General features: G+C 45.0%; 1 protein-coding gene across 3 annotated transcripts in view; it reads right to left on the reverse strand.

The window, feature by feature from the left end:
* Positions 1-23,725, reverse strand: part of SPEG (striated muscle enriched protein kinase) — a 476,968-nt gene that overhangs the window by 236,824 nt on the left and 216,419 nt on the right. For 2 of the 3 annotated variants that reach the window (XM_073634315.1, XM_073634317.1), the window contains one exon: positions 448-760. In XM_073634315.1, coding sequence (XP_073490416.1) covers positions 448-760 — 313 coding nt within the window. The remainder of the gene's footprint in view (positions 1-447; positions 761-23,725) is intronic. The other variant, XM_073634316.1, reaches the window with a different exon arrangement.

A 23,725-nucleotide genomic window follows, 5' to 3' on the forward strand; every position in this document is an offset into this window, starting at 1 on the left:
TGTATTGCAACCGTGTATTAGCTGTGTGTCTGGAGTTCAGCTTTAAGTTGTCATCTCTCAGCGTTATTTGCAATCCCCAAAGCAAGATGAACAAACAGGTTAGGTACAGAATTACAAAAATGGACACGCGATGGAATGCACGCAACAAAACTAAGGATGACCACATGAAAAAACAGCATAACATGCAAAGAAACGGGAGCAAAGGGTCAGCCTGGGAACCACAAATTAAATGGAGAAAAAAATATTGAACCTAAATGTAAAAAAAAAAAAAAAAAAATATTAAAATATGAATTGAATGTAAACCAAATTAAAATATGAATTGAATGTAAACCAAATTAAAATATGAATTGAATGTAAACCAACAAAAAAAAAGAAGACTCTGAATATGACCATCATGGCAAGGAGAGAGGGTGATGACGCTCCCATAGAGCACTTGGGTTTACTTACACCCGGATGGCACAAGATCTGCCCCGGTAGAGGCTGAAGGCGCTGCTATACAGGTCGCTGAACCCTGACAGGCTGACCTCTGACCCCCAGACACTGCCTGGATGATTGTTGCTGGAGGCTGGGATAAGAGGCTCCACCCCCAGGTGGCGAGCCCCCACCCCCTGAGCAAAGCCTTGCCTGGCATTCTTGGAGTCCCTCTCTACTACTGTCTGTTGACTGCCTGACCAGTCTGAGAACTCATCCGTCTGCGACAGTCCGGTCAGCGTGCTGGGAGTGGTGTGTAGCGAGCTAGCCAGCAGTGTATCTGAGTCTCCTAAAAGAAAAAAAGAAAGATGGATTTTAAATTTTAAAAAAAGCAATTCCAACAAGTGAGAGCAATCAGTGAGCTACTATTGCTACCCTGTTTCCCCGAAAATAAGACCTAGAGTGATTGTCGGTGATGGCTGCAATATAAGCCCTACCCCCCAAATAAGCCCTAGGTAGCCTCCCTGGCGGTTTTCCCAAGTGTGGCTCGGGGTTAAAATTCAGGACCATTAGCGGTAACCCCGAGCCACACTCGGGATTACATCGCAGGATCCTGGTGTGGCTTTACTTACCTTGTCCCCAGGATCCTGCGATGTCCCCCGCTGTGTCTGTGGGCTCCGTCCTCCTCCGAAGCCTCTCCGTGCCAGGCTCCGTTCCCTGCGAGCGTCGCGACGCACGGGGGCGGAACCTGGCGGCAAATTAAAAAAAAAAAAGTAAAAATCATAACACATACAGTACTGTAATCTTACAGATTACAGTACTGTATGAAATTATTTCACATCCCTTTTGTCCCCAGTACTTTGGCCCATGCCCTGCATGCAGTTTTATATTATATATACTGTTCTTTCTGCCTGGAAACTGGAGATTGTCCATAGCAACCAAAAAGTGTCCCTTTACGTCAAAAGTGGCTTTAGACCAGCTAGAAAACAGCGATAATAAATTAGAACACTTGCAGAATTGAGCGATAGTGAATTGTGGGGAAATTTATTTTATTACTATTTTTTTTTTAATTATTTATTTTTATTTATTATATTATAATTTATGTTTTTGTGTTTCAAACTTTATCATACCCGGGATATCTACTAGACTCTGGTTTGGACAGATTTAAGTGTATTATTGTTAAGAATTACAGGCCTACAATATAAAACGCCAAATTTCCATGCAAAATAATTGTACCGCTTTCAGCACCTAAAATCCAAAATAATCATACCGCCAGGGAGGTTAAAGTCCTTGTAGGTCTTATTTTCAGGGTAGGGCTTATTTTCAGGGGAAACAGGGTAGGGCTTATTTGGGGGGTAGGGCTTATATTGCAGCCATCACTGACAATCACGCTAGGTCTTATTTTCGGGGAAACAGGGTATCCAGCGAACGCTGCAGCAGTGCAAATGTCAGGTAGGGTTGCCACCTGTTCAGGATTCACCCGGACAGTTTGGGTTTTGAATCATGTGGTCCGGGTTTCAGTTCACCCGAAACCCGGACACAATATTCAGACAGGAATGTGGCTCAGAACAGGGCCTGATAGGAGGGTGAGGGGGGCACTATGAACACCGCATTACTTTTCTCTTTGGAGCACCCAAAGGTGTCCCAGGTCTGTTACTATCATTTAGTTTATGCCAAAAAAATAACATTTTTGCTGTGCGCCGCTAAAGTGCTTCGGGTTTGGCTTAAAGAAAAAGTGGCAACCCTACCGTCAGGGCCTGTTCACACAAAGGTGCATTACTATGCTTTACTAAACTCTCTCAATCAACATTACGTTTTACAATCTTTAGGATGCATTAATAAATAGATAGGAAGGTATATTATATTTATTTGTTTTAAAGGATAAGTTCGCCTTTTAAGAAAAAAATAAATAAATGCACATAATTTTGCAGGTAAAAAAAATGTACATTTATTTTTTTTTTTACTTGGAGCCTGGAAAGCATTGCAGATAGTGAGTGCCATGCAGGAATCCTGCAGACCTCTCAGTGTATGTGTCTGCTTGTACCTCGTACGGCAGATACTAGACATGTGCAGAACGAAAACATCTGTTTCATTTCGATTTGTTATTTACATAAATTTGTTTGGTTAACCACTTCAATACCGGGCATTTTCACCCCCTTCCTGCCCAGGCCAGTTTGGGAGTCGGCAGTTACATTTTAAAAAATACAATGTAAAATTGACAAGGGACACCAACATAGTTGTATCTTTGATCTTAAAAACTACGGGATAATGGTGTTGTGGTAACTTGTCCAAATAAAAAATAACAAGCATAATAATATTATTCTTGATATCATTAGAAAAAAAAAACCTTTGAAAATTTGTTTAAAATAACTCCATCAGTATCACCAGCAAAGCAGCTTCATTATTATCCCATTAAAGAAGAAGAGAATTGTGCGCTGCATTTGGAGATTTCATAATTTGCCGCGTCACTAATGTTAATTCTCCATTATGAACGCTAGTTTACAAGACCGACCGCTTCCGGCTCGTCCTTGCTTCCAAGCATGCGTGTTTGTACTTTGGACTTTTGTCCGACGGACTTGTGTACACACGCTGGGAAAATCCGACAACAGACATTTGTTCGCGGAAAAATTTAAAGCCTGCCATCCAACATTTGTCTGCGGAAATTCCGACAACAGTTGTCTGATGGAGCGTACACACGGTCGGATTTTCTGCCAACAGCCTGTCATCACACATTTCCCATTGGAAAATCCGATCGTGTGTACGCGGTTTAAATGTAGAAGAGAGTCGCTGGTGTCTTGTGTGTCCAGCCGGGGTCCCCAGAGTCCAGTAAACTTCCCTGGACACCCCCTCGCCTTATAAAGTGGGAGGCTCTGATTAATTAAACGTTTCCACAAACCAATGTGCAGGGGGTCAGAACATATCCAGTATAATGCAATGGTCTTCCTGGAGCAATAGAGCAGTATTTGTAAGAATCGTTTAGCTTTAGCAGTCAGTTCAATATCATAAAATACCCCAAGAAGACACCACTTCATCATCTGCCCTTACTCAAAATGCTAAAGGGTGTTTTTCAAAATCAACAAATGAAAGCATGGAGACATGGATGGATGGTCTGAATATTGAAAATTAAATAAATAGCGTTTTCAGTTTGTGGTGCTCAGATACAATTTAGTTCCACTTTGAATGCGATGGTGCAATCATAGCCCAGCACAACGTGCAATTGCAACGTGCACCATTTTGGTACATTGCAACTCATTCAATTCATCTGCAATCACATCCTTCAGCAAAGTGTATCCGCGATGCGGTGCACACATCAAACGCCACTATACCCTTGGAGCTCTCATCCTTCTCACATTCTTTTAGATTACTGCCGGACAGACAGAGAGAAGAAGCTGACACTGGTGTTTGAACATGTTGACCAAGATCTGACCTCTTACTTAGATAAAGTGCCTGAACCCGGAGTGCCTAATGAGACGATAAAGCCCTAACCACGCATACCTCCCAACTTTCTGAGATGGGAATGAGGGACACCTATCAGCAAAAGTATGCAGGCATAGGACACACCCCTTGCCACGCCCCCTTAAAGGAGAATTGTACAAAAAGAAACAAGATGGATTAAACCCACAAGTGCTTTTTTAACCACTACTATTCCTTTATATTGGCTTTTGGAATTTACAAATGGAGCAATTTAGAAATCAGATGAAAGGTTTAGCGCTGGAAAACACTTTTTGATAGATAAAAAGTGCATTTTATATACATCTATATAGATCAGACCAAAATGAGGGACAAATGAGGAGGAAAGAGGGACAGAGGGACATTGCTTCAAATCAGGGACAGTCCCTCGAAATCAGGGACAGTTGGGAGCTATGCTCATGTGGTGCGGATCTTGGTGTAGGGTGCACACTTATAACATCTACTAGGACCAGCGTCTGCTTTCAGAATTTTATTCACCAAGTGCCATCCGTTTTGTTTCTTATATGATCAAATATTTACCGTAAATGCCGGTCACGTTTCAATGGACTGACAGGAGCGCTGCTATAGTATTGGATTTGTACAGTGCTTTTGGACTGGATTCTTTGATATAATTTATATAACGGTGGCAGCATCATGTTGTGGGGATGCTTTACTTTAGCAGGCACAGGGAAGCTGGTCAGAGTTGATAGGAAGATGGAAGGAGCCAAACACAGGGCCATCTTAGAAGAAAACCTGTTATGCCCTGTACCAGGGGCGTAACTACCACCATAGCGACCCATGCGGGCGCTATGGGGCCCGCAGCCGAGTGGGGCCCAGTGAGGATGAGAGCACCGCCGGCACAGTCTCCCAGCCAGGGGAAGAGAGAGGAGAGGAAGAGGCAAGCTGTCCGTATCAGCAGAGAGCTGAATTGCCCGATGTAAGAGCTTTCATTAGAACTTCCAGTGTTCCCGGGGCTCACGTCACATAGCTCCACCTTTTGGCCCGGTGCCTTTGATAGACAGAACGCCGATCCAATGCGGGACATGTGACATCATCAATGGCGTCGGGCCAAGAGGTGGGGCTATGTGACGATGAGCCCCGGGAAGACGAGAAATTCAAAAGAAAGCTATTACAGGGGGCAATCCCGCTCTCTGCTGATCTGGGTGGCTTGACTCTTCCTCTGCATAGGTGGGGCTGTATGGGGCACAGGTCACGCTGTATGGGGCACAGGTCACGCTGTATTGGGCACAGGTCATGCTGTATGTGGCACAGGTCACGCTGCATTGACACTAGGGCAGCTGTGGGGGGGGGGGGGCTGTTTGCAAGGGGGCCCCATACAACATTTTGTTTTGGGGCCCTGCTATTTCTAGTTACGCCCCTGCCCTGTACACACAGTCGGATTTTCCGATAGAAAATGTGTGATAGGACCTTGTTATGGGAAATTCCGAGCGTGTGTAGGCTCCATCACACATTTTCCATAGGAATTTCCGACACACAAAGTTTGAGAGCTTGCTATAAAATTTTCCGACAACAAAATCCATTGTCGGAAATTCCGATCGTGTGTACACAAATCCGGCGCACAAAGTGCCACGCATGCTCAGAATGAATTAAGAGACGAAAGCTATTGGCTACTGCCCTGTTTATAGTCCCGACGTACGTGTTTTATGTCACCGCGTTCAGAATGATCGGATTTTCCGACAACTTTGTGTGACCGTGTGTATGCAAGACAAGTTTGAGCCAACATCCGTCGGAAAAAATCCATGGATTTTGTTGTCGGAATGTCCGATCAATGTCCGAGGGCATTAGAGTCTGCAAAAGACTTGAGACTGGGGCGGAGGTTCACCTTCCAGCAGGACAACGACCCTAAACATACAGCCAGAGCTACAATGGAATGGTTTAGATCAAAGCATATTCATGTGTTAGAATGGCCCAGTCAAAGTCCAGACCTAAATCCAACTGAGAATCTGTGGCAAGACTTGAAAATTGCTGATCACAGACGCTCTCCATCCAATCTGACAGAGCTTGAGATATTGTGCAAAGAAGAATGGGCAAAAATGTTACTCTTGAAATGTTCAAAGCTGGTAGAGACATCCCCAAAAAGACTTGCAGATGTAATTGCAGTGAAAGGGGGTTCTACAAAGTATTGACTCAGGGGGGCGCCACACAAATGCACACCATACTTTTCACATATTTATTTGTAAAAAAATTTGAAACCCATTTATCATTTTCCTTCCATTTTCACAATTATGTGCCACTTTGTGTTGGTTTATCACATAAAATCCCAATAAAATACGTTTTTGGTTTTAACATGATAAATTGTGAAATTAAAGCACAAAGTTAAAAATTCTCCCTGGCAGAGGGGCTGCACCTGCACTGCAAGGGTTTACTGCTTGTTTAGTCTAGGCCTTCAAATTCCCCTCTACGGGTCTGAATTGCATGCTTGTGCAATGACCAAGATCTTTTACATCACAGCACCCCTCCCCCCTCCTTTTTATCACAGTCCCCTTCATATCACAGATCTCCCCCTTTCACATCACAGTTCCCTCCCCTTTATGTCACAGTCCCCCCTTTATGTCACAGTTCCCTCCCTTTTACATCACAGTCCCCCTTCACATCACAGTCTCCTCCCCTTTACATCACAGTCCCCTCCCCTTTACATCACAGTCCCCCTTCACATCACAGTCCCCTCCCCTTTACATCACAGTCCCCTCCCCTTTACATCACAGTCCCCCTTCACATCACAGTCCCCTCCCCTTTACATCACAGTCCCCTCCCCTTTACATCACAGTCCCCATCACATCACAGTCCCCTCCCCTTTACATTACAGCCACCCTTTAGAACACATTCCCCCCTTTACAACACAGTCCCCCTTTACATCGCAGTTCCCTCCCCTTTACATCGCAGCCCCCCTTCACATCACAGTCCTCTCCCCTTTACATCGGAGCCCTCCTACACCTCAGAGTCCCCTCCCCTTTACATCGGAGCCCCCCTTCACATCACAGTCCCCTCCCCTTTACATTACAGCCACCCTTTACAACACATCCCCCCTTTACATTACAGTCCCCCCTTTACAACACAGACCCCCTTCACATCACAGTTCCCCCTTTACTTCACAGTCCACCCTTTACATCACAGCCCCCTTCACATCGCAGCCCCCCTTTACATCACAGTTCCCTCCCCTTTTCATCACAGCCCCCTTTACATCATAGTTCCCTCCCCTTTACATCGCAGCCCCCTTTACATCACAGTTCCCTCCCCTTTACATCACAGCCCCCTTTACATCATAGTTCCCTCCCCTTTACATCACAGCCCCCTTTACATCATAGTTCCCTCCCCTTTACATCACAGCCCCCTTTACATCACAGTTCCCTCCCCTTTACATCACAGCCCCCTTTACATCATAGTTCCCTCCCCTTTACATCACAGCCCCCTTTACATTGCAGTTCCCTTTACATCGCAGTTCCCTCCCCTTTACACCGCAGCCCCCTTTACATCACAGTTCCCTCCCCTTTACATCACAGCCCCCTTTACATCATAGTTCCCTCCCCTTTACATCGCAGCCCCCTTTACATTGCAGTTCCCTTTACATCGCAGTTCCCTCCCCTTTACACCGCAGCCCCCTTTACATCGCAGTGTCCCCCTTCACATCACACTCCCCCTTCACATAACAGTCCCTTCCCCTTCACATCACATTTCCCTCCCCTTTACATTGCAGCCCCCCTTCACATCACAGTTTCCCCTTAACATCACAGTCCCCTCCCCCTTCACATCACAGTTCCCTCCCTTTTACATCACAGTTCCCTCCCCTTTACATCCCAGTCCCTCTTTACATCCCAGTGTCCTCAGCCCCCCTTCACATTATAGCCCCCCCAACATAGAGGGATCTACAGAGTGGCCGGGCAAGAGATAGAAAGAGAGAAAAAGACATCCAGTCTGCTAAGTGGCACAACAGTACAGATAGGACTGTCACACTGCTACCATCCAGACTGCGGTCTGCCATTTAGTCATGCCTGGTCTAGGGGGACAGTAACATCATTTTTCCTTACCTGATCCTCCGCTCCCCCCTGCAGACAGCTCTCCCCTATGATCTGGAAGTGGACTGTTCCTTGGCATCTTCACAACCAATGCAGTGCTATTGACCCTGCATCGGTCAGCGTGATGTCAGAGGAACGTAGACTGTTGGAGCATAGGGGAAAAGAGGTTGCAGGAATTTGTCTAGCAGGGCAGATGAGCCTCCAGGAGTGGGGGATCAGCAAAGTAAATCTGCTTTTCCAAATTCCCTATAGAGAAATGAGCAGATAACGCTCGCAGAGCAGGCGCAGCCAATGACTAGGGAAAATTGTCGGGTTTCCTGCAGTTCAGCTGTAAATTGTTCAGAATATCTCAAAGTACTGTACATGATCTGCTGCAAAATGTATCTTGGATTGCCATGGTTTATATCAGTACTTGTACTTTATTTTCAGTAGGTTTTTTTTTCTGCATATTACGTAGAATCCAAAGGGAACGTAATATGGTTAGAAATGTACTTTACTGACTGCAGTGCGGGACTTTGATTGAGATATCGCTCTACAGCTGGCAGGAATCTCGGTCCAAGAACTCAGCTATTTCTTTATTACACAGACAGCTTGGTCTGCCATAGAGCAATGCACTTGTGTGAGAAGGCTCCGATGGAAGAGGACATTCCATGAATGAAATGTTGCAAACGCATTCCGGGGCAATGCAGATAAATCTGTTTACTGAGTTCTCTGACCTGAAACTAGTATGTGGAATGGGATTTAGGGAATGGCAGTGTCCATCAGAATGTAATACCACAGGTGTATCGCTTTGTGATGTTAACCACTTCAGCCCCGGAAGAATTTACCCCCCTTCCTGACCAGAGCACTTTTTGCGATTCGGCACTGCGTCGCTTTAACTGACAATTACGCGGTCGTGCAAATGCGCACCCAAACAAAATTGACGTCCTTTTTTTCCGAGCAAATAGAGCTTTCTTTTGGTGGTATTTGATCGCCTCTGCGGTTTTTATTTTTTGCACTATAAACAAAAAAAGAGCGACAATTTTGAAAAAAAAACAATATTTTTTACTTTTTGCTATAATAAATACCCCCGAAAAATATATAAAAAAAATATTTTTTTCCTCAGTTTAGGCCGATATATATTCTTCTACATATTTTTGGTAAAAAATCGCAATAAGCGTATATTGATTGGTTTGCGCAAAGGTTATAGCGTCTACAAAATAGGGGATAGATTTATGATATTTTTATTATTATTATTATTTTTTTATTAGTAATGGCGGCGATCTGCGATTTTTATCGTGACTGCGACATTATGGCGGACACATCGGACACTTTTGACCCTATTTTGGGACCATTGTCATTTATACAGTCATATAAAAATTCACTGATTACTGTATAAATGACACTGGCAGGGAAAGGGTTAAACACTAGGGGGCAATCAAGGGGTTAAGTGTGTCCTAGGGAGTGATTCTAACTGGGGGGGGGGGCTACCTAGGACATGACAGAGATCACTGCTCCCACTCACAAGGAGCAGTACATCCCTGTCATGTCACTAGGCAGAACAGGGAAATGCCTTGTTTACATAGCCATCTCCCTGTTCTGCCGCTCTGTGACACGATCGCGGAACACCGGCGGACATCGAGTCCGCAGGACCCGCAGGCAATGCCGCATCTTAAAGGGGACATACCCATTTGTGCAGCCGTGCCATTGTGCAGACGTATTTCGTAGTGCACTGGTCGGCAACTGGTTAAAGGAGAAGTACAGCCAAAGCTCATTTCCCTTGTGGATCACAGGAGTGCAGGTCGTTCTGTCAGCTGACATAACAGAGCCGGTCCAGGCTCAGGGAAGGATCGTGACCATATGGTTGAGATTTTGCCACATGCCTGGACCAGTACCTGGCTCAGCCCCTCAGCGAGCCGCTGAGAGCCTGAGCCAGCTGCTCCCGCCCCCTCCACAGCCCAGCACTCCATTGGGCGAGGAGGGGGGGGCAGAGCAGAGAGCCGGTGACTCTCTGCTCAGGGAGCCTTGAGAACCAAGCTATCAGTGGTGTTTGATCACTCAGTGATAGATCCAGCGGGGGACAGATGCAACATCCACCTAGGTAAGTATGATTCAACAAAAAAGAAAAAAAAATCCCATACATCATTTAAGTTCCATTTTGGAGTTGCTATATAGACTGATAGATTTTGTTGCTGCTATAGATTAACTGTCTATTGCATAGCTCCCAACTGTCTCTGATTTCGAGGGACTGTCCCTGATTTGGAACAATGTCCCTCTTTCCTCCTCATTTGTTCCTCATTTTAGTCTGATCTATATAGTTGTATATAAAATGCACTTTTTATCTGTAAAACAAGTGTTTTACAGTGCTAAACCTTTCATCCAATTTCTAAATTTCTGCATTTGTACATTTTATAACATTTTTTTTGTATAATTCTCCTTTAAGTGGACGTGACAGGGGGTGTGTCCTGTGCCTATATGCCTACTTTTGCTAAAAGTGTCCCTAGTTCCATCTCAAAAAGTTGTGAGGTATGCTATTGTGACAGTGCTGTGCCCTGCCATGGTGGAAAAAGGGGTTAAAGTGTTACTAAGCCCACAAAAGTAAGCTCAGTCTGTATATAAATTAAAGCATGCTTGTTATACTCACTGTGGAACTAAAGGAGTTAATCCTCTGTGTAAAAAGGCTGTGTGATCCTCCCCTTCTTCCACAGTCCCCAAACCATCTCCTGATAGAACAGAGCCTTGGGGGCACTCTATACATGCTCAGTTTGGTGTGTATTGCTAGAGATTTTTTTTTTCTTGGGAAAGTGCATGTGATCAGCATGGGGCCAATCAGCACTGCCCAGTTAGAGGGTCAGGGGTCCTGCAGCCTCATAGGACAGTCAGAGAAGAATAAAAACTCCTCCTACAGACTTTAACCAGACACCGATAGAAGTCTGCTCTAACTGCTGATGAGAAAAGGTATTTAGCAGTTTATATTTACTAACATAATTGCATTTCCAATGGCAGTACAACCCTCCCTAAAGATCTCCTCGCTTAATTGCAGAGGTCTCAACGTCCCGGAGAAAAGACGACAAATATTATATCATTTTCATAAAATAAAAACTCAAATTCTCCTCCTACAGGAAACTCATTTTAGAACAGACAAATGTCCACAATTTTTACATAAACAATATCCTGTTTGGTTCCATAGCACCAACCCCTCCGCAAAATCTAAAGGGGTTTCAATAGCATTTCACGCCTCCTTCACACCGGATGTCCTTGACACATATGTCGACCCCTTGGGAAGATATATTTTTATTAAATTGTCTTATCTGAATACCATTTACACTGTCATTAACATATATTCTCCCAACCAGAATCAACAACAATTCCTCTCATCAGTGATCTCCCGTCTGAAAAAATTCTGCATGGTCAACATGATCCTGGGAGGGGACCTCAATGCCGCTCTGATACCTCGTCTTGATTCATCCACCGGTAAGTCCTCGATCTCCCCGACCTCCCTGACCAACATCAGAGCATTACTATCTGACCTATCCTTAGTAGACACCTGGAGGATGCTACATCCTAATACCAAAGACTACACATTTTTTTCTCCTGCACATAATTCCTACAGTAGACTGGACTACCTTTTCGTTTCCCAATCTTTATTAGATTATTCACCCTCAGCCTCTATTGGTCTCACCCTTTGGTCAGACCACGCCCCCATACACTTGAGCCTAGGATATATTCCATCACGCAAACGGAGCTCCTCCTGGAGACTTAACGATAATTTACTATTCGATTCCGTATGCTCGGAGGACATTATACAGACCATCAAACTCTTTATCGCGGATCATGCCCAAGACACCACTAACTCGCTCACTAAATGGGAGGCGCTTAAATGCGTACTCAGGGGCAAATTAATCCAACACGGAGCCCGACTGAAACATGCCCGCACTGCGGAAATAACACGACTTCTCTCCACCATTGCCAAACTAGAAGAATCGCACAAAACAGATCTTACTAGCTCATCTCTCCTTGAACTCACTAACGCGAGAAGAGACCTCCTGCTTATTTTCGCAGAAAAGTCTCTTGTCGCCCGAGACAAGGGAAAGTTCAACCATTACTCACAAGCCAATAAATGTGGCAGACACCTAGCGCACACCCTCCAACCACGCCAAATCAGGAGACCTATACCACTAATAAACTCCCCCCGTTAAAGGTAAACTCATGCAGAACTCAGCAATTGCTGAGGAATTTCGCACATACTACTCCGCTCTTTATAATCTCTCCCCCCAGAATCCACGTACTACGCCTACCCCACAGGACCTGTCCTCCTACATCCAAGAGACAGCACTCCCATCTCTTCCTCTTTCGGATATGGGGGACCTTGAGACCCCCTTGTCCGAGGAGGAATTTCTATTCGCTATTAAAAATCTTAAGAACGGCAAGAGTCCAGGCCCAGACGGATTCTCTCCCCACTTCTATAAAACGTTTGTGCCGCAACTATCCCCACTATTAACAAAGGCGTTCAATACCATTGACGAAAACATTGCCATGTCCCCATCCATACTCCAAGCCCAGATAGTTGTCATCCCTAAACCCGGAAAAGACCCCTCCATTTGCCCCAATTATAGACCAATATCTCTTCTAAATGTTGATCTAAAATTGTATGCTAAGATCCTTGCAAACCGCCTCTCCCCTCTGCTACCACAAACTATACATAAAGACCAGGTGGGCTTCGTTCCTGGCCGTGAAGCCAGGGACAATACCACCAAGACCATCCATCTGATCACATATGCTCACCGTCACCATATACCTGTTTGCCTTCTCTCCTGCGACGCAGAGAAGGCCTTTGATAGGGTCAACTGGTCTTTCCTCCGAGCTACCCTTTCCCAACTGGGTCTTGGCCCGAAAATGTTGACGCGCATCATGTCCCTTTATTCCGCACCCTCCGCCACAATACTAGTAAATGGTATCCAGTCAGAAAAATTTATGATATCTAATGGCACCAGACAAGGCTGTCCTCTCTCCCCCCTCCTGTTCGCCCTAGTAATTGAGCACTTAGCACAGGCCATAAGATCTAACCCTAATATACAGGGGATACAAACCCCTTCATCCCATTGTAAACTCTCTTTATACGCCGACGATCTCCTTCTCTACGTTACGCAACCCCACATCAGCATACCTTCTATATTGGCCGAAATAGACAGATTTGGTAGTCTTAGTAATTATAAGCTAAACATCTCTAAAACGGAAGCCCTAAACCTTTCACTATCACACACTACCCTCGCCTCCCTCAAATCTAACTTCTCGTTTCAATGGCGACCTAATTCCATCTCTTACTTAGGCACAGCTATACCCAAACAAACCTCCAACATATATTCCCTGAACTTTAGCCCCTTACTCCAAAAACTGAGGAAGTTGACCGAAGAACGGACAGACCTACCTTTATCCTGGATAGGACGTATCAACACATTGAAAATGGACATACTCCCCAAGTTATTATACCTATTCCAAGCCCTACCCATCGCTCTTCCCTCTATGTTCCTCCGCACCCTACGTTCTATGGCTACCAAATTCATTTGGAAAGGCAATCACCCAAGACTGAAACACAAACTTTTATGCTCTCCTATCACTAAAGGGGGTTTGGGCCTGCCTGACTTTGAAATGTATCATACGTCCGCAGTCCTATCCCGTATTCTTGAGTGGTTCCCTCGCCCTGTGACCAAAGTAGCCACGACGGTAGAACAGGACCTATCTACATACGACCTACGAGCGCTTCTTTGGGGCTATGGAGGGATATATAAATCCTTACCGACATTATCCCCCCTCACTAGGGATGCACTGACAATCTGGTACCGCAAAAGAGACACACTCTCACTATCCTCGGAACTTAGCCCCCTTACCTCCTTGTTTGACAACCCAAACCTTCCTGAAGGACACTCAACCCACTCTTTAGACGTATACAATAGAGATTTATGGCCCACTGCCCGCCAATTTGTTGACTCTACCCTAGGCACCTTTCTATCCACCCCCACAGACGTCTACTCCAAGATAACATGGCTCACTCGCGGACACCTAAACTCCTATTGTAAGACCCTACATGATTCCAGACAAACACATAGACCCTTGACTGGGTTTGAACAATTATGTATCCTCCCCGAAACTCCACGACACACTTTATCATTGATATATAAATCAATTATAGACCATACTCACGAAGCTCTACCTAACTATACTACTAAATGGTCTGCGGAGGTCGGGAAAGATATAACTGATGCGGAATGGGGGAAAGCCTTCCTCTTCACGAACAAAACCTCCATATCAAGTTATACACAAGAGAAAAACTACAAATTGATGTCGAGGTGGTATCGGGTCCCAACTACTCTCAGGATCATGTTCCCATCTAACTCAGACAGATGCTGGAGATGCAACACAATGGAAGGTACTTATATACACATCTGGTGGGAATGTGATGGTATTCTCCAATTCTGGACTCAAATTTTTCAAATTTACTCGGAAGTCTATAACAAGCCATTATTACCATCACCCTCTATAGCCCTCCTATCCATCCTCCCGGGGACAATCAAATCGCAAAAAAACGGCCTTCTGAAATTTTTTGTTAGTGCTGGTAGACAACTCATACCCAGACACTGGAAAACTACTACGCCTCCCTCCTTAATAGAATGGGTCAGAGAGGTAAACAACTACATGCTAATGGAGGAAATGCAGGCCCAAGCCCTAGACAAGTATGCCAAATTCTCTTTTGTCTGGAGTATCTGGAGGAGTTACTCTACCTCAGACAAACTGAAACAAAGACTCTCGGTTGAGAACCCCTCATAAGGATTGAACAACCCTTATCCATTATACTCTTTATTTATAGTAAAGTCCCTATATATAAATAGACCGAAGCTCGCTGTCTCCATACCCCTCCACCCCCCTCCCCTTTCTATTTTCTTTCTTCTCTATACCCATCCCGCCTTTTTCTACTCTGTCTTTCCTACCTTTCCCCTTTTCTAGATCTCCGATATAATCTTTTTAGATGCAATATAAATATAGGATCTCCCATGGAAAGGGAGATCCAAATCTTTGATACTGATCATACTGATGTAACCTATGCACACGTTGATTATTCTAGACTACCTATGTTTAGGGGTGCAGCAGGCTCCCAAAGGGGCACCCCAACTTAGAGTAGTGAATGCTTATATGTCAACATACACCTGTTGTACGGGTTTAAAGTATTGCTCCACATATAATAACCCTGATACATGTAAACGCTTGCACTATTTCAATATTTAAAAGATATAACTGTTTATTAGGAGACTATATGTCAGGTAATTGGCACTGTTTACACTCCTTTATTTTGTCTTTCTTTTTTTACGATGTTTATACTCTTTATACTCTTGCAAAAAACATCAATAAAAACTTATTGAACCATAATTGCATTTCCATGTTCTATGTACTGTGGGAGACCAGATATAGTGAATGCAGAGTCTGAGAGTCTGCAGAGTCCTGGGTTTAGTAACACTTCACAAAGGTTTCCATAGCTCCCAACTGTCCCTGATTTCGAGGGACTGTCCCTGATTTGGAGCAATGTCCCTCTGTCCCTCATTCCTCCTCATTTGTCCCTCATTTTGGTCTGATCTGTATAGTTGTATATAAAATGCACTTTTTATCTATCAAAAAATGTTTCCCAGTGCAAAACCTTTCATCCAAATTGCTGCAAAAAACTGTAAATTTTAAAAGCCAATATAAAGGAATAGTAGTGGTAAAAAAATGGGTTTAATTATTTTAATAAAATTTTGGTTAATTCTCCTTTAAGGGGGTGTGGCAGGGGGCGTGTCTTATGCCTGCATACGTTTGCTAGTAGGTGTCCCTCATTCCCATCTCAAAATGTTGGGAGGTATGGACCCGGTACTCATGGGTTCTCATGGATGCAGGTTGAGGGGCTCTAGAATATCTGTTCTGAGCGGAAAAAAATATTTTTTTTCAGTTTTTCCCTGCGACTGGTAACTCCTGGATTGGGTTCTGGAGTTCGGAGACTTCAAAGAGTCTTGGGGGAGACAAAGCCTCCATCCCTGTGTCCTTGTCTTACCGGGGAGACCAGCAGCCCGATGGTGCAGGTGTACACAGCCTTTCAATCGAGGACCTGGCCACGATTTGCTGCCCCACCCGGGAGACAGGAGGTCCCCTGCCCGGAGGTCAGAGCATGGTCCACTGCAGCAGGGAGCCGCGAGAGGGGAGCCCATAAGTATGCCTTCTTGGTAAATGTGACCTTCAGAGTTTTGCTGTCCTTGATGAGCGAGTCTTTAGAGAGTCCTTCATTAGATGGGAGATAATTGCGTAACAGATCATTCCAAATGCCTTTGGTTATTACAAAAAATTGATTTTATTCGGAAGAGCTTATGGCGCGGGGAAGGGGAAGGGGGTACGTATTCTGCCAGTACTATGTTCTATGCTGTGTTTGGGTAAGACAACAGACATTTTAGCTTGATATCTTTGAGCTTATACTTGAATATAAATAAGTAATACCAACTCTAGCCTGTCAGTATTAAAATATATGAACAGATCAGATATAAGTGTCAGAAGAATATAAACCCTGCTTGGTTGTGTTACCTTAATTGCTGCTGTGAGGACATTAATGGGGAATACTGAGGATTCCTTCCATTACGCCTGTGCCTTCTGCAGGTTATAAATCATTTACATTTACTCTTTCGCTGTGTGCATTGATGCCTGTTATAATCGGCCAAACATCTCCTAAAGAAGTATGATTGCTGTTCTGGTTCGCTGGAGGTTATAGGAAGAACACTGATTGGTTATACGGATTGACACATAGAAAGTAAACACTTTGGTGATATACACTCACCAGACACTTTATCAGGTCCACCTTGCTAGTATCGGGTTGGACCCCCTTTTGCCTTCAGAACTACCTTCATTCTTGGTGGCATAGATTCAACATTCTGCAGAGATTTTGGTCCATAGTGACATGATAGCATCATGCAGATTTGTCGGCTGCACATCCATGATGCCAATCTCTACCACATCCCAAAGGTGATCTATTGGATGGAGATCTGGTGAGTGTGGAGACCATTGGAGTACAGGGACCTCATTGTCCAGTGGTGAGATGATTGGAGCTTTGTGACATGGTGGATTATACTGCTGGAAGGAGCCATCAGAAGATGGGGACACTGTAGTCATAAAGGGATGGACATGGTCAGCAACAATACTCAGGTAGGTCGTGGGGTTTAAACGATGCTCAATTGGCACTAAGGGGTCCAAAGTGTGCCAAGAAAATATCCCCCACACCATTACATCACCACCAGCCTGAACCGGTGATACAAGGCAGGATGGATCCATGCTTTCATGTTGTTTACACCAAATTCTGACCCTACCATCTGAATATTGCAGCTGAAATCGAGACTCATCAGACCAGGCAACGTTTTCCCAATCTTCTATTGTCCGATTTTGGTGAGCCTGTGCAAATTGTAGCATCAGTTTCCTGTTCTTAGCTGACAGGAGTGGCACCCGGTGTGGTCTTCTGCTTCAAGGTTCGATGTGTTGTGCGTTCAGAGATGGTATTCTGCATACTTTTGGTGTAACAAGTGGTTATTTGAGTTTGTGTTACCTTTCTATCATCAGGAACCAGTCTGCCCATTCTCCTCTGACCTCTGACATCAACAAGGCATTTTCCTCCACACAACTGCCGCTCACTGGATATTTTCTCTTTTTCCGACCATTCTCTGTAAACCCGAGAGATGTTTAAAAAACCCCAGAAGATCAGCAGTTTTTTAAATACTCAGACCAGCCCGTCTGGCACCAACAACCATGCCACGTTTAAAGTCACTTAAATCCCCTTTCTTTCCCATTCTGATGCTCGGTTTGAACTTCAGCAAGTCATCTTCACCACATCTAGATGCCTAAATGCACTGAGTGGCTGCCATAATTTTGGGCTTATTAGCAATTTGTGTTACCGAGAAATTGAACGGATGTACCTAATAAAGTGGCTGATGAGTGTATTTTCTTCATATTAAAATTTCCATGTTCGTATAGATGACATCATAAGTGCACCAAGCAACCCTCATAACATTTATTAAAGAAAAAGTATCACTCTTTTTGTACAGTATCCAGTTTTCGATGGGACCAAGTACATGTCATACAGTGGAACCTTGGATTACGAGCATAATCCGTTCCAGGAGAATGCTTGTAATCCAAAGCACTCGCATATCAAAGCGAGTTTCCCCATAGAAGTCAATGGAAACGAAGATAATTAGCTCCGCATTTTGTATTACATGCAATACCGCATGTGGCCAGAGGTGGTGGGGGGGCGCCAGAGAGCCTCGGAAATACTCGGAGACAGCTCGGCTGAACTGGGAAAGGCTCGGAAACACTCGGCAACTGAGTATTTTCGAGTGTTTCTGAGTATTTCCGAGTGATTCTGAGTATCTCCGAACGGCTCCGAACCGTTCCGGGTGTCACCGGCGCCCCCCGCACCTCTGGCCAAATGCGGTACTGCACACCCCATTAGCTTAAATTCTGCTCGTTTTGCGAGACAACACTTGCAAACCGAGTCAGAATTTAAAAAGAAAAAGTTGCTCGTCTTTCAAAATGCTCGTTAACCGCGTTACTCGTAAACCAAGGTTCCACTGTACTCTTTCTAGGTGCTTTCCACAATTTCCATATTTTGCAGTGCAAAACAGTGGATCTGAGTCACACCAAAAATTAATAGTCCAGACAATTTTATTCCACTGTAAGGTCAGGTCGCAAATCACATGAAGAAGTCAACGCATTTCAGGGGTATTTCAACACGTATGGCAACCAAATCAATTGCTGACAAGTCTTGTGTCTGATATTATCCACTTCCCGACTGCCTAACTGGGAAAATACGTCATTACTTTGTTGTTAAATACCCGGGTTATGGCTGCAGCTAGAAGCCATAACCCCGGTATTTTCTTTTCCCTTAGGCACAAGTCTTTCAGATAAAAGTGGTCCCTGCGGCAGATTCACCGCAGGATCACTTTTAGAAGCTGCGGGAGAGGTGACCCCCCCTCTCCCTCCCAACGCTTCCATGTGATTACCAATCGCTGAGCCCAGAAACCATCCGGCTCTGGCAGAGTCTTGCCATAGAGATAAGCGATGGCAAGATGGCCGCCACTCATCCCTATGCCCTTGGAGGACCGGAGCGACGTCATGACGTCATTTCTGGATCTCGGGCCATGTAAACATGTTTTTTTTTTTTTTCTTTGATGTTTTGCTTTTAATGGTAAAAGGAGAGATTTAGACCCTAGATCTCGCCATAAAGAGGACCTGTGCATGCTGTATTGTTATTGCAAGGGATGTTTACATATTTTGCAATAGCAATAAAAGCGATCAGAAATTTTTTGGGATAAACGGACAGTGTAAAAATAAAAAAAATGTAATAAAAAAAAAATGTCTAAAGCGGGCCCTTCCCCATGCTCGCGCACAGTAGTGAACGCATACGTAGGTCATGCCCACATATGTAAACGGTGTTTGCACCACACATGTGAGGTATCGCAGCGGACGTCTGAGTGAGAGCAAAAATTCTAGCACTCCTCTGTAACTCTAAACTGGTATCCTGTAGGAAATTTTTAAGCATCGCCTATGGAGATTTTTAGGTACCGTAGTTTGGCGCCATTCCATGAACGTGTGAAATTTTAAAACATGACATATTAGGTATATATATACTCAGCGTAACATCATATTATGCAAAAAAATTGGGGTACATATTAGTTGTTATTTTTTTATTCATTAAAGTGTATTTTTTTCCAAAAATATTGCGTTTGAAAAAACGCTGCGCAAAAACCGTGTGACATAAAAAAAATTGCATTGACCGCCATTTTATTCTCTAGGGTCTCTGCTAGGAAAAATATAAAATATTTGGCGGGATTTAAGTAATTTTCTAGCAAAAAATATTCATTTTTACAACAACATTTTTTAAACAACAAATGTCAGAAAAAGGCCTGGTTCTTAAAGCGGAGTTCCACCCAAAGGTGGAACTTCCGCTTATTTGCTTCCTCCCCCCTCTGTCACATTTCAGGGGGGAGGGGGGAATGGGTACCTGTTTTTGACAGGTCCCTGTCCTCAATTCCGGGAGACGGCGCCGCAGCGACATCCTTCGGAAGTTCGGCTTTCCCCTGCCGCCAGGCCAACTAGAAAGCAGCGCGCTTCGCGCATGCGTGGTAGGCGACCGTCTGTTAAGCCGAAAGGCTTCACTGTCGGTTTCCCTTAGTGGAGATGTCGGCGGCAGCACCCGACAGCCGATCCGAATATCAGCTGCGGGTCCACATTGTTGGCTATTTTTTTTTTTTTTACTTACGATTTATCTGATCCTCTTTTGGTCGTTGTCATGATGAGTGTGGGCATATGAAGCCCACTTGCCACCGCCTCCTGGATAACATTTTGAGAGGTGCATGCTGGGTAACCAGCATGCACCTCTCGATCTCGCGCATGCGTGATGCTCTGGAGGCCGTTGATCAAGTTGCCATAACAACGGGGGGGGGTGACAGTGGATGGTTTCGCCCCCAATGTTATGGCAACCTAGATAGATCCGCCTTAAATTGCGTCATTTTGTGTCGGGAAATAACACGATTTTTTGACACGCTCCTGTCCACTGACTCCTGGGAAACGATGACTCACATTTCCCAGGAGCACAGGCGAGGGAGGAAGTGATGCGGAGTGCCGTGGAGCCGGAAGTGGCAGATTAGGAGCAACCACCTAGCAACAGGGCACTTCGGGTAAGTAAAAAAATCTTTTTCACTCCAAATGTTTGTCATTATTGATCAAGGACTGGGAAAATGTAAAAAAAAAAAAAAATTCAGGGTGGAACTCCCCTTTAGGTGGTTATACTAGTCAAAATACCATTAACATTGTATCCTCAAATAAGTCCATATACATTTTTTCCTATGTATAAGGCCTGATGAAGGTGGCACGCATGGGCCCCAGAAACATGTTGGCCTCCTATTTTGATCTTCTTCCCAACTTTACATTTGAATAAAATTGTGTGTTTGAACTATTAATTTGTGGTGTGGCACTTCAATCTCAGATGCAAGGTTTTTGTTGTCGCTTCTTTCTCCTTGAGGTATATTTTTACCTTCTTTCCTAATGATAGAGGCCCCCAGAGTAGTAAGTGAAGGAAAATTTCTCCAACAGGAACGCAATAAGTGGAGAAGGTCTAGAACTGGGGCCCCCAAGAGTATTTATAACCATTTGAGGGTGGGGGAACTCTACATCATTGAACCTAAAATCAAAGCGGATTTATCGACCTGATGGCTTTCTTGTTTTGGATTCACCAAAACAGCACCAAAATATCACTAGTTGTGTCTATCTTGTGTATTCGTGATTTGCCATTGTTATAAAATAATAATGATAATTATTAATGGGCATTTTGATTTCGCCAAGAGTTTGGGGAATCTTGTTTGAAATTCGTCAAACCCAAACTGGAGACCAATTCCACTGAAGTCTATGGGTGGTTAATCTTAATAAATTCTGACTTATTTTTAGGGTTAAAAGGGAAACTGCTATCAAATAAAGGTAAGGAAAGCTGGACACTGCCATGTGGGACACACAACAATGCCAACATTTTTAAAAATAAACGCCGTATGTAGCACCCTGGAGTTTAGGCAGGGTTGCTCCTAAATTTACCTGCCAGGAGTAACTACCTTCGCTAATTGTTAGAGATCAATTGATTTCTCCCTAAGTCTGGCAATGCTGCACTTTTCTCTTCTGCTGCTAGGTGGCCGGGTACCTGGTGGCATTAGATACGAGAAGGGCAATGCAAAGTCAGATTATGGGTATATGGGGTATCTCAGCCAATAGGCAAGGGTTTTCTTGAATCTCTTGGCCTGCTGGGAGAACCTATACAGTATATTTGGGTGGAGTCAGGTGATCGGTGTTCTGTGCCACCTGGGCGGCTCTCTGGGTGGACGTGTGTTGTATTGCCCGGGCTATACCGAAGTTTGGCCTATCCTGGGCACATCTGGCTGCTAGGCTGTCTGAGGGCCTATCCTGAAGCCAGAGCGCAGAGCAGGGTTGGGATTGCGCCTTGCATTTCAACCAGAAGTGATGGTTCTGCCTGTCGCAGAACCTGTCATGGTCGGAGGTAGAGGGAAAGCTGTCGCCACTAAGGGACCAACCACCTTATTACCAGGGACCACAGTAACTGAAGCAAGTACCGGAGCAGTATTCCCACCAACTGGGGACGGTGAAGAATTGGGAAACTTTAGTGGATATCAAGCCAGGGACCCAGCCAACGGAGTTGACGCTTGCAGAGCAGCCTTGTGTGTCAAGCCAGGGCCCGAGCAGGCCAGCGTGGGTGAAGCTTCAGAAATATCTTGAGTGTCAAGCTAGGGACCCAGCAGAGAGGTGGGGGTGACACTTGAGGAAGATACTACAGTGAACACTGGAGGAGCTCAAGGGATTCAGTGGCAGCGAATAATCTAGTCTAGTGAGAGAGACTGGGCACTCAGTGGGCTGAAGTACTACAAGAAGTGATTGTAGTGGAAGTGAAGGAACTGTTACACGTTGTGTTTGGAACTGTTAAAGACTGTTGCCATAGGAGACAGCATTTCTACACATGCAGATGTGGCGTCTCGCTGGATGCCTTTTCCTGCATGGCTGTTCTCCTGTTGAAGTCTCGGAGTCTGCCAATTAATCTTGCAACTACCTAAGGGTGTCCTGGCCCTAACCCTCTCTCCCAAAGTTCTGTTAAGAGAAATAAAATCTCTTTTGCATTCAAGACGTGTATGGCGCCCAATGAATCTAACTGCTTTGCACCCACCATGCCTCACAACCCACTACATACAGAAGGATCTCTGCTATCTGGAGGATCTCATTAGACGGAAGGAGGCTTGGGACTTTGGTACACGTATGTAGGCAGGTGAGGTCTTCTTTCTCCACTGCACGTGGTGCTCAACTGCAGTGGCACTGCAGAGGAGAGGAAGTCAAGAGGAACTTGGTTTCTCTATGGTGTACTGGGTCACAGGTGGCAGCTATTTGATTGGATGATGGCACTCCATGTAAATCTGGCAGGCATCTGGGTAGAATCTGAAACCCTGGCTCCTGGGCTTGGTGCGCATATTGCGTGTGGATAGGGTAAGGACAGGTCATCCGTATGTCAGGGACAGTGCTTAGCATCAGGGAGAGGTTCCAGATGAGTAGGGAAAGTGCAAGGACATTCCATCCTTCCTGGAAGCCTCCCCACTTGGGTTTAAGCTGGCTAGGCCGCATTCTGTCCCTCTAGAGCAGGGGTCTCAAACTGGTGGCCCTCCAGCTGTTGCGAAACGACAAGTCCCATATGAGGTATTGCAAGGCTCACAGTTACAAGCATGACTCCTACAGGCAGAGGCATGATAGGACTTGTAGTTTCGCAACAGCTGGAGGGCCGCCAGTTTGAGACCCTTGCTCTAGAGAGATGCTATTGGCACACCTGAGACCTAGTGTTAATACTCATCGCTGTTGCATCCTGTGAGTGCTCCCGGTCGGGTTGCCTTCCTGGGTTTGTTGTGTATTGCTGACCGTCAACCTCAATACAGTTCTGTTTCCTGCAGCTGGTCTTCAGTGTTTTCTGCCGCCGCACCATGCTGCACCCACCCACACGTACATACCAAATGGTTTGCTTTGAGCACCTCAAACTTAAAAAGGTTCTACACCGCTCCTACACCGCTCCTTCCCCGCTCCAAAGATGTTGCTGGCAGGACTTTTTTTCCCGTCCTGCCAGCGCACAACTCCAGTGTGAAAGCCCTCGGGGCTTTCACACTGGGGACAAAGCAGCGGCACTTTCGGGTCGGTTTGCAGGCGCTATTATTAGCGCAATAGCACCTTCAAACCGCCCCAGTGTGAAAGGGCCCTTAATG

This window comes from Aquarana catesbeiana, linkage group LG06 (assembly GCF_042186555.1).
Source record: "Aquarana catesbeiana isolate 2022-GZ linkage group LG06, ASM4218655v1, whole genome shotgun sequence".
Classification (NCBI taxonomy): domain Eukaryota; kingdom Metazoa; phylum Chordata; class Amphibia; order Anura; family Ranidae; genus Aquarana; species Aquarana catesbeiana.